The sequence below is a fragment of the Rhinopithecus bieti genome, unplaced genomic scaffold, assembly GCF_001698545.2.
Source record: "Rhinopithecus bieti isolate Rb0 unplaced genomic scaffold, ASM169854v2 scaffold_11944, whole genome shotgun sequence".
Classification (NCBI taxonomy): Eukaryota; Metazoa; Chordata; class Mammalia; order Primates; family Cercopithecidae; genus Rhinopithecus; species Rhinopithecus bieti.
Genome location: NW_016807378.1, coordinates 48,427 through 61,012, shown reverse-complemented (window position 1 = coordinate 61,012; position 12,586 = coordinate 48,427). Strand labels below are relative to the sequence as shown.

General features: G+C 36.2%; 1 protein-coding gene across 1 annotated transcript in view; it reads right to left on the bottom strand.

The window, feature by feature from the left end:
- The window catches only part of SOX6 (SRY-box transcription factor 6), an 88,561-nt gene that overhangs the window by 47,537 nt on the left and 28,438 nt on the right, over positions 1 to 12,586 (bottom strand). The window contains exon 4 of the mRNA XM_017881544.1: positions 262 to 370. Coding sequence (XP_017737033.1) covers positions 262 to 370 — 109 coding nt within the window. The remainder of the gene's footprint in view (positions 1 to 261; positions 371 to 12,586) is intronic.

Genomic DNA, 12,586 nt, shown 5'->3' with positions numbered 1-12,586 from the left:
ACTTTAGAACTTTGATGGTAACTTGAAGTACTTGGATTGCTAAGTATTCAGTAATGTAAGATCTAGCTGCTTCTTAAAGTCTTCTACTATAATGCACAACATAACAAACATACGTAGTTAAAAGAGTAACATTTCCTTTGCTTTGCCTAAGAAATCTAGCTGATGACTCCTATGAAAAACTATAAAGATCCTATATCTAGCTCAGACACACCTTTGGAAACACATGGAGCAGCAGAAAAGAGCTAGAGAAAAGTCACTCACCCTCTGCATCTTCTGGCCGAGTAAGGTCGATGACACCTGGGCCCAGTTTTCCATCTTCATTTGACTTTCCCGTTAACTGGGGTCCCAGATTCTCAAAGCGCGTTCTTTCCTAGAGGAACAAATAATCAGAGGTTTATTCTAGTTTCCAAAACAGCCACCATTTCCTTCCAGTTTCTATCTTACTTAATGGGCAAAAGGTGGATTCAAAAATATCATTTCTGACCAACATGGACTCTGAAAATCTTTCAGGAAGATTCCGTTGAAAGCTGTTTGTGACACGGACAGCCCTTACAGCATCTAGACCACAGTACCTGTAGGGAAAGGAAACCTGTGACAGGGAACCTGCCAGAGCTTCGGTGCATATCTTCGCTCTGTTGGATTTGCTCCAGTAATCTAAAAAGAACGCAATAGAGAGGGTTGAGCCAACAATGCAAAAACCTGAAAGAGTGGTTCCTATTAAAATAAACGGCTAAATTTAATGGGAGAGGAATTTTCTCATTTAGAGATCATAGTTTACATTGGCATTCCTGGGGAAATACAAATTAGAATTTTATGCACAAGGATTTCAAAAACAAATATTTCAAAGCAGGCCAACCAGATGACGATTGATACTACTATTTTGTCTCAGAATTTCAACAGTGATTTGCTGAGAACTGAAAAGGAGGATATCACTCCTAGCCAGCCATGGAGCCAGCAAAGTTAAATACCCCTGCTGCTTTAGGAGGGAAACCCAGAGCTGTTTTACTTGTTCACCAGTTCTTCTAGGAGTAGGAGTCTGAAGCATCACAGTGAACACTCCCTCTGCAGCTCTCCGGATCAGTAGCAGAGGAGCTCATTGACCATCATTAATATGGTGTTCTTGTCTGCAGAAACACAGCGCATGTCCCCCTCTCATCTCCTTACTACTCTCCTGACTCAAACTTGGCTTTGTGTTGTGCTTATGAATGAATGAAACCTTGTTGTTCATTACTATGAAACAATATTAAATGTCATGTCAGCTTGAATTTACAGACATGAAATAGCAGCTTCCAGCTCCGGGAATGGTTTCTGCATGTTATACTTAATGCATTATGCAGCAGTAGAGTGCTGATTGCTGTTCAGTCTATTGTTCAATGACCTAGTTCTGTACTGAGCATGTTCGGCATTAGATGGAAATACTCTGAGTGTTCTCTTCTGTAAGATGTTTAGAAACTTAGAAATATTCTTAAAGAGCAAACATACAATTACTTGATAGAGGCTGTGCCTCATTTGTACAGCCTGACTACATTTGTGCTTTCTAATATGATTATTTTTGAATATCATTATATTTCTATAATTAATTCCCATCAGTCAAATTGTGCAGGAAGTCTTCCAGTTCCCCTTCATCATGGAATATGTTGAAATCTGTGTTGGAAGAAAACACAGCATAAACCTTGCTTTAATCTACACCATTTCTATGAAAGATTTGCAACAAAAATTACAATCACGAATTTCCCTAACTGGGTAATAAACTCACTAGTTTAAATAGCAGTATGTGGGGAAACCTCTGAAATACGACACTTATAAAAAACAGAATGAAAATAAAAACCAAATTAAGTGCAGTTCCCTAATATCTTCTTATGTAAAAACACTGGTGCACAAGAACAAATTAACCCAGATGCAGGACACAACAAAAAGCAACTATGAGCCTTATGGGAGCTTCACATACAGTCAGGGAAAGGACAGCTGCTTTTAATCAGCCAATTTCTATTTTTGAGTAGCACTTTGGTTGTCATGATGTAAAGAAAAAGAATTAAAGTGGAGATGAGTAGTACCAGGGAAAGCAAAATATTCAACCTTTGTTTTATCACATTGTTTCGCATTTCAAATATTTGCATGTGAATGCTTTCCCTATGTTAAATGCAAAAGGAGTTTTGATGTGACACCTGCAATCTTCTTGGAAGAACAACCTTTAACTGTATTTTCATAGGGGGAAAAACAACTTTCTCTGAAAATCAACAGACCGTGCTATCTATCAATATGCATATTTCAAGTATCTTTCTAGTCACTCATTCTCTTTGATTTTACTGGAAAATATTCTCAGTAAAAAAATAAAATAAAATAAAGTTCCTGAAAGAATATCAATATTTTGACAAGGAAGGAGAAGAGAGAAAATTACATGCCATGGTTTGTAAAATCCTAAGACAACAAAGCTTACATGATGATAATATCTTTTCTTTTATAAAAAATGAAGTGCACTCACAATTCAGTAGTATCAGCTTGTTTTTAATCATAACAAAAAACATTCAGAACATTCAACAACACATTCACAGTGTCTTTGAAGTCATACATTTTTCTGACTTCATTGAAAAAAAAATCTGCAGAGATACTTTCCCTTTAAAATATAAATATTTTGACAGAGTAGAAGTCAAGGAAGAATATCCCATGAAACACTTGTTAAATAGGAAGAAAATAAATCAATGATAGAAATTGTTTTGGGCAGTGGGTTGCATTTTAGATTTGGTAATATTAAGCACTTGTGTTTGAGATTAAAGAAGGACGCCGCAAAGCCATGCCCTTTCATATAAATTTCCACCTAGTCTCCCAGAAGATTTCCTTCTTTTCTTCAAAGAATAGCTCAGAATATTTATTTGCCAGCCACATAACCATAAGATAAGAGGGCCTGATGTCTACAAGTTACGTCTGGGCAGCTGAGCTAAGCAAAGATTTTACCAGTGAGGTTGAACATGAGCCTAGTAAATACAGGATGTGGATGTGGGCACAGAGAGAAGTATAAAGATACTTTGGTTCCAATAAAGCTTAAACTTCTGCCATTAAGTACCCATGAGCATGCCCCTATATGGAACAAATATAGACTGTGGGTGGCAAGTTCTTAAGTCCAAATTTCCACACACTTGAACTAGCTCTCACCATGTACATAGCTCCCAAGTAAGATATGTTGGAGATATAAGCAAAATACCTCAATGCTAATTTAATCCCACCCCTTCCAGGAAAATTGCTCCATCTTCATGTTGACAGTGGATTTTACATGCAGCAATGTGATCAGACACTTACTTATGCATTGTCAGTCACAAACATGCAGGCAACATAAAAGTTATTGAAAAAAAATTAAAGTCAGCTCTGCTGTGTTGTAGGACTGTTGGCTCTCTAAGTGCTTTGAAATTATGATGTATGAGGTAGATGTTGCATATTAAATAAAGATATTTAAATGATAAAGCCTCCTTTAGTGGGAGCTGATGAATGTTAAATGTTACAAGCCACAAGCCGGTAGCATCCATCATCTTCACATATTATCAGAGTCAATGACGGGGCAGCCTCACTGATGACAGATAGACTGCTGCATTATTATCCCTTATTTCCAGAGTCACTGAACAAACCATTCAACTCTTCGGGCATTATTTTTAACTTTGCATTAAATTAGCAACTTTTCCCTCCCTACCATGGCAAGATTGATCAATTTTGTCTTTGTATGGGTGGAGAGAGAGAATGAATTTGGGGTAACTAAAAGAACAGAGGTTTGTTTTCATGTAGGAAAAAAATCAACTTCCTCTTACTGGCATCAAATGTAAAATTGTGATCTGGGGAAAGAACAGCAATGAAACAGCAAGCACACAATAATGGCTTTTCTTTGCACTTAGATAAAAGCTGAATTTTTGATGTGCACAGTATATTTTAATAAAATTTTATATACTATGTTTTATACACTTATTGGCTATTCCATAATAATGTGTGTGCTAACAGTAAAATTGCTCTTAAATTTATGTGTGTTATTTATACGTTCCCACGTAACAATGCTTTTTGTTGTAAAAAATATTCTGTTTATTAATGTAACTTTACAACCACTGCATCCAAGATCCGTGGTAAATTAATGACATTTTTATTATTTTATAGTGTCATTAAATTTTTACTGATCACTCCATCAAACAGAGGCAGTAAAGGCCATAATGTAAACTGGGACACTTAGATCAGGCAGCAGGAAGACATTCCATATAGTCTGAAGAAAACTGCTAGCAATAAATGATATTTATACCATCTTTAAGCATGTGAGAATACTTGGATAAGTTTGGCAAAACTGTTTCAGTAGTAGAGTGGATTGTGTACTTAAATAACAGTTTGCTTGCCAGAGAGACAAGTCTTTTTCAAACCATATGTGAAGTGACTGATTGCAGCCATCTCCTGAAAAACAACATGTAAAATGTAATGATGTGCTGTGTCCCTCCCTTCTGCATTACCAAGACTGACCAGCATGTACCAGGCCTCAAATTATTTCAACATGGTCCTCTTTGCCACAAGCTGAAGTGGAAAATGGCACACACTGAGAGAGGTTTTTTGTTTGCTGCTTTACAAACAAATATATTTCATTTAAATACACATGTCTGGTCAATGATGTGGTGATGTGGTATATTTCATTCCAATGGTCTGAATGAGAGGTACTTTACCAACCTTTATTCACAAGCTCATTTCTAAGGGGTGTCTGAATATGGGGGATCATTCACGGCAGCCATGGAACATACAACTAATGGGCCATTACCTATAGCATAGTTAAAACAGGTAAAAAATGATTATCTCATGTTATTTTTATGTGTAAAATGCATTATAATTATGATACTCTCTACATTGATTCTCTTAAATAAACCTAAATGTGTGTTATGAACTCATTGCCAAATATTCTATTTATGTATATATAGAACAGTAAATAAATTCTATGCTCATATAATTATGGATTTAGAAACACCTAATTTCTACGTGGGCATTCTGGTATGATTCTTTCTTAGGTAAATAAGGATTTTGTTGTTGCATCTTAAAATATATATTTAAATATTAAAGACTTAAAAGTCTTTCAAATGTGTAATGATAAGGAATTTTGCAGGGAAGGTTAATACTACAGCCCCACTAATCATGTTTTGTGTGTATTCCTAAAGCAGAACTTTCTAAGAAAAATAACAAACAAATGTATTATGAATATAAGTTCTCTAAGGCCATGACAATATTCTGAGATAATATCTTATCCTCAGAGTTTCAGCTATGTCTAGGTTATTGAGTGTAAGCTAAATAAGTCTTGTCATTTTCATCCTAGCTCTTAGCTTCAATTTTTATGAACGTTTGATTTCCATTTTGTATTTTGATGTATTTCCAAAACTCTTTCCTAAACTGAAAGTAAAGATTCCCCTGCAAAAGCAGCTTTCTCTTTACCCAGCTTCCGCTCCTTTCCTGTATTCACATCAGTGCAGAGGAGTCAGTGTGATTTGTCTCACTGTTTTTCTTGCCCTTCTCTGTCCAGGCGATCATCCAGGACTGCTGATTTTTCTTCCACATAGCCTATTGTCCTTGTCCCTCTCTCAATGTCATCCTGCCATCACTAACTACCCCAGCACATGTCTTCATGCCCACACACCTAGCTCACTGCTGCAGCCTCCTTTCTGATCTGCCTGATCCTTGGCACTGTCCTCCCCAGTCCTTCAACTCACACTCTTCACAGAGTTCTACTTCATGTCTCTGATTCAAAACCTTCCATGGCTTCCCATGTCTATTGCATTTCCTCCAAGCTCCTCTACATGGTTTTCAAGGTCTTTCATACACTGCTCCCCACACACCTTTTTAAACTCAACTTCCTACAGTTCTCCTGTCACATATCCTCTGGTTGGGGTGGGCAGTGACTTGCCTTCCAATAATAATACCACGATCATCCTTCCTTCTTGCTTCTTCTTTGCCAAATCCTATTCATATGGAAAAACCCAAGTTTTCCATGAACTCTGTAAACTCTCTGATCTACCTACTCTCTGATATACGAAAAGTCTTAGTTTTGCCTACATAATTAGCCCCTAGTTACGTACTATGTTAAAGAATTGGACTTTTGGTTCATGCATACCACCAAGTCTCCGTCGATAACATCAAAAGATTTTTCAAGCCAGAGATTGTATCTTAGACCTTTTCTATATATCTTACAGAGCATTTAGTATTAGTGTCCATAAATACTTGCACGTTTATATAAGGCCACATAACTAATCTAGCCAAATAAATAAAAAACATGCTGCACAAGTATCTAAAAGGGCAATAATAATCAAAGCAAGGAAATTTAGAAAACACCTTAAATATTTTATAAAAGAGGTAAATAAGCAATCTTAGAAGAGCACAATTGAAAAATGCAATTTGATCATATAATTTAATGCGAAAAAGAGATTTTGAGTGTAACTTGGAATTTTTGCAGATTAATACAATCGATCTTTGCGAAGTCTTTGCAAAACTCTGGCAAAAGAAGACACTACATATCATAAATGCTTGGCTTAAAAAGCAGTACACATTTCAAAATAAAAGGTTCTGTCTTGTTTTGAAAGCAAGGCAATGCTAAGTATAATGCTAAGAGATATTCTGTCTCTTACTCTGAACGACTTTCTTTAATTCCTTGTTCTATACATATCTTGCTATGCTGTGATTCTCCAGAAACATCACTTCACCACACGTGTGGTTTCCTTTTTGACTCAACAAACACTATCATTTTGTTATACTTCATTTTATATCCTTTATTATGCATTTAGTAATTTAATGAATGGTCAAAAATGTAGGCTTTACACTGGAAAGCAACCACATGTTCAAAAGGTGATTATATTTTGAGGGAATTATTTTAGAGGCATTGGACTTACTTTCCTAGTGACATTGGGATGTTTCTAGAGTAAGTAATCATGATAATATAGACTTTGGCTGGATGAAATGAGGTTCATTATTGAACCTCGTTTTTAAATAATATTTTTTCAGCTAAAACTATTAATTTGTCTAGCTTCTCATACATTTTTAACACCAAAATTTTGCTAGCACTTAAGAATTAGTTAAGGACTAACTGCTGTTTTCCAATTGTGTTTGCCATCACAGCATAAATAGATCTATTGGTGTAGAAGCGGGAAGAATGGCACACACTGATCATCTACAATGTGCAAAGCCCTTTCCATTGAGTACTTCCTTCAATCTCATACCAATACTACAAAGAAAATACTATTGTTATCAACCAGAAGAAGGTGAGGTTCAAAACTAATTTTTATATGGGTTAAGTCATTTAATCAAAATTTAGATAGGTATTTGTACTGAGGTGAATTTTGAATAATAACTCGACAATTACCATGCGTTCTCTCTGAGCCTGTTCCAATATTTGTGAAATGGAATAGACAATGCTCATGCTGCAAGGGCTTAATGATTAAATGAGAGATTATACATGTGAGTGCTTTGCAAAAATACAGCAACTCATAAAATATCCATTTCTGTTAAAGATATTATTTAGTGTTTGCTAAGTATCTCAAAACTAAACAACAGTGAAGACAGTGTCTTTATCCAAAGGTCAATATCCTTTCTCCTATATCAACAATAGAACAATACATAACCAAAGATGCTTTGCTTTTCCTTCCTTCCTTCCTTCCTTCCTTCCTTCCTTCCTTCCTTCCTTCCTTCCTTCATTCTTTCCTTCCTTTCTTCCTTCTTTCTATCTACAGAGTCTCACTCTATTGCCCAGGCTGGAGTGCAGTGGCATGATTTTGCCTCACTGCAACCTCTGCCTCCCAGGTTCAAGCGATTCTCCTACCTCAGCCTCCCAAGTAGCTGGGGTTACAGGTGCACACCACTACACCTGGCTAATTTTTTTGTATTTTTAGCAGAGTCGGGGTTTCACCAAGTTGGCCAGGCTGGTCTTGAACTCCTGACCTCAGGTTATCTGCCTGCCTCAGCCTCCCAAAGTGCTGGGATTACAGGCGTGAGCCACTGCGCCCAGCCAATGCTTTCCATTTTATCTTGGCTGCTAAGTAACTCAGAAGTAAATTTAAATCTCAACTTTAGTAACTATGTAGGACCTGGATAATTATTCACTACTTTTAAGCACTCAAGTCTTCCTTCACTTGTATGGTAAGAACCAAACTTCTCTGCAAAGCATGTATGTCTTTTTATGATCTGGCTCCTGCTCCCTCATCAGCTTCACGTCTTATTCACTCTAGTTTATACTCTCTGTTACAATAAAATGGAATTCCTTGGAGCTCCCTGAACTAGCTATGATATTCCATGACCCTATATATTTCTGAATACCACTTTTTCTTTCTAATTATGATGTCTTCCCTTCCAGATGACATCATAATTAGTCCTTTCTAAGCCTAATTAAAACATCTGCTCTGGACAAAATCCTTTGTTGACTTACTTCCACCAGCCCTGGGAAGAATCTATCATCCCCTTTCCTCTAACACCCCGTCTTTTGTTTCGTCACCACATTTATAGAAAAATATATTGCAATTATTGGTTTCTATGTCTGTTTACAGGTCTCCTCAACTTGCTCCTCAAGGTACAGCATCCATGTCTTATTATCTCTATAACATAAGTACCTCCCACAATGTTGAACATACTAGGCTCTCTGGTTATTAAATCTTGGTAACGTTGGTAAAATTGCTTCCCTTTCTTCTTTCATTTTAATTTTACTTTTAAATAAAGTACAATTATTTTCAGATCCTATTTAGAGCAGTGAAATATAAATAACTAAAGACAGATAAATACAAAGGAAGGTGTGTAAGTCAGTTAAACAACAGAGTGATCTCCTGGTCAGAGTTGGCCCAGAGCTGTGATACAGAAAACCTGCCTTATTATTATTACTAGAAATGGCTCTCCAAGAAGAATTTTCCATAAAATCTGAACTATCTCCACAAAAAATATCCTTACACATCTCTTACATTGCTTAGCAATTCACCATTAGCAACTCATTCTTTGAATTAATTAAAAAGGCCAATCTCTTATGAAAGGGCAATAGAATAAACTGTTACAACAGAATTATATTAATTTCAGTTTAATTCCTCCTGAGAAACAAGAGCATTCCTAGGGAAGATAATCCTGGTAAAGCCAAGCAAACAAAGGCATTGGTCAAGGGAGAACCTTAGGCACTATAATCCCAATGAGATAACGTCACAAGATTTAGAAATATCCAAGCTGAGTAAAGATGGTTGTTAGGGGCTGAATTGTGTTTCCCCATAATTCATAGGTACCCCTAGTACCTCAGAATGTGACTGTATTTGGAGATGGGGCTTTTAAAGCAGTGGTTAAGTTAAAATGAGGTTCTTAGGGTGGGTCCTAATCCAACTCGGCTGGTGTACTTGTATGAAGGGTACATCTGGACACAAAAAAGGACACCAGAAGTGTGTGCACACAGAGGAAAGAGCATGTGAGGACACATCAAGACAGCCTCTAGCTACAAGCCAAAGAGAGAGGCCTCAGAAGAAATGAATCTGCTAACACCTTGATCTTGGACTTCCAGCCTCCAGTACTGTGAGAAAATGAATTTCTGTGGTTTAAGTCTGCAGTCTCTGGTAGTCTATTATGGCAACCCTAGCCAACTAATACAATGGCAGCTTCTACCTCTTATGCCATGAAAGGTGCTAGTTGTTTTCCAAAATTATCAAATAACAAAGTAGCATATTTTAGAGATAAGGTCCTATTAGCCTCAGAAACAAGTATCTAGAAACTTCTGTCTTTAGGATCTAGTAGCAGTTCTATCTGTTGACAGCCTTGCCCATCCATCTACATATTTATCTATGATTCTTCAAAAGAATAAGTATCCTTTAAAGGAAAGGAAGCACTTGACAAAAGTTTTCAAAAACAGGAAGATTTATACTTGAGACAAGAAACAGAATCAATAAAGACTGCTATAAGCTGTTGAGATAAACTCTAAGAATGCTGATATATGCTACTGGACCATAAGCATTTCGAGGGAGGGAAAGTGTCTCACGACCTGCTCTATGCCCAGCAAGAACTGTGCGCTGCAAGCAGAGAAGCATGCAGCACATGCATGCTGAAATGAACTAATGTCTGAAGAGCTTCTTATGGAGACGTTTTATGGACCTTTCAAAAACATTCGCCAATGATGTATGACAAGTTTCCCTCAGGATTTGAAGACTACACCAAACTAAGCGAGTTCTGTCTCCACACCCCTGGCAAGGACAGCATCCTAGACATCTCCTATAACACACATTTAGACTCCTGTCACTGACCATCAGATGATAAATGATACAGTAGCATTAACTCTGAAAATATGAGACCCTTGCAGGCTTGGAAGCCACTGAATTAAATTAGTTTCATCAGGATTATAGTGCTAACTGAACCCCTTTAACCAAATGCTTTCTGTCTCATTCATATGGTTTTAATATGGTTTTAACCAATTGCAAGGTTATTTATAAGTTTGCAACTCCCAAGTAGAGTTATAAAGCGTTCAGATTTAAGTAAATCCAGTTGTGTGGCAGCCTAACTCCTACTTATATGTGGTTTCAACTTTTTATTCGTGTACAGAGGCATGATGCAGATTTGTTCCTGAATATTCTCTGATTAACCATTTGTTTCAGTAAAAGTTCACAAAAGTCCCACTGTAAAATTACACAAACTCTTATTAAAACTGAACACATGGTGTAAAAAGTGGAGAATTCTATCTCCACCTAAACCACCACCAAGATACTGTTATTCTAAAATGTACCATATGAACAAAGAGTGTCACAATAAAATGAATGACCAGCTAAGCAAATGTCTTTGTCCAAAAAGGTATCTTGGGAATTCTATTAGTTCAAAATCTACGTACTTGATTTGAGGTGCCTGTTTAATTTATAATGTGTACTTTTTAGTATTATTTAGTATTATATTGTGGAAACACAGGTGCAGTTTATTCCAGTTGAAAACATCAAAGCTATACGAACCAAGAATAAATATTTTCTTCAGAAATATAGCTTCCATTTCAATTTTAGCTGGAAAACTGATAAATTTGAAGATTTTTTTCCCTCAGAAACATAAACACAAAAAGTGGAAAAATGTAAGGTATTGCTACCATGTATTTGTTTTAATGTATGAGATATATAAGCATATTGTATCTCCTAAGAGCTTTTCCTATAATTAAAAAAAAAATGTATTCTGCAAAATGACATATATTTTAAAAGAAAATAGGGAGCATGAGAAAGCTTTAGTACCAGAAGGAAATGTAAAGGCCTCTTCATTCAAAGAGCAATGGGACCAAAGAGGTCTGGACACTTACCACAGTCCTGAAGCCGGCTGGTGACAGATCCAGAACATGCCTCTCAGCTCCAGACTCTCAGTCTCCTGCTCTTTCCACTGAGCTACTCTTACTCTACAAACTATGCTAGTCCCTGTATGATTCATCTGCAAAATGAGGGAGTTAACTTATCTCCATGGTTTCTTCCAGTTCTGAAATCTGATGATTCTATGATATTTGACTTTCTTTCTCTCTAAGATCTACACTGCAGCACGCATTGATAAAATCACTTTACCATGTCCTAAAAAAATTCTGAGGAATTATTCACCTCAAGAAAGGCACTAAAAACAATGCATTTTTTTCAAACAAGCCTACCAAAGCATGGTCACACTTAGCCAAAAAGCATCTGTTGGCTACTTCTGAAATTCCGTGGCCACCATAGTCAAAAGCAATAGAAGGGAAGGGACACAAAGGCAAAGGAAGGCAAAGAAAGGATGCAGGGAAAATCAGAGGGAACACATTTTCATCAGAATGTGGCTTAAAGATTCCTCTGTGTCCCTAGTTTGAGACTCATTACGGTGGCACTAGCCCAGAATACATCTCTTTTTGTCTGCAAGTAAAGTAACATAAATGCAAAGACTGCTGCTAAGAAGAGGGACTTTCTTCAGAAGAAAACTGATTAACTCCTTAATGTCAGGATTTTGTATATTCTACTGTTATCCTCCTTCTAGGAAAAAAGAAGCACTAAATAAGGTCAAATGATGTCACAAATGAGTATTAAAATAAAAAATAAAAATAATCCAGGACTATGTCTCATTGTGGAAGAAGCTTTTCTTAAGATTAAGTAAAATTAAAATTTAGAAACTGTTTTCATTTCATACAAATTAAAAAAAAGCATTCTGAAATTGAAATTTTAAAATAAGTTTAAAAGAAGAAGAAAATATTTAGAAACGCTTTTCAAAACAGTACTCCAACATGGCACCATTACAAAAGACAAAAGATAGTGTCCAACTGTGGGGATATGTGTTAATTGTATGGTTTTCCAAAGATGTGGGAGAACTGATATCAATTACAGTATAATTACCATTACTTCCAACAGAGTTAACATGTAGTTACCACAAAATAACATACAATTAACTGGTGTCACATTGCACACCAGACTAAATAAGATACAAATTAAGAATTCCCAAATGTAGCGATAATACTCTTCTCTCTCTTAAAAAAGACAATTAAAAAAAAAAACAACTTTTCTCTGATAATGTCACAGCATTTGCAGGAATTAGTATAATTATTCAAAGAGAGAAAAACTAAGATATATAAGTTAGAAATCATCATTTTTAGTTATAAGATAAAAAACTG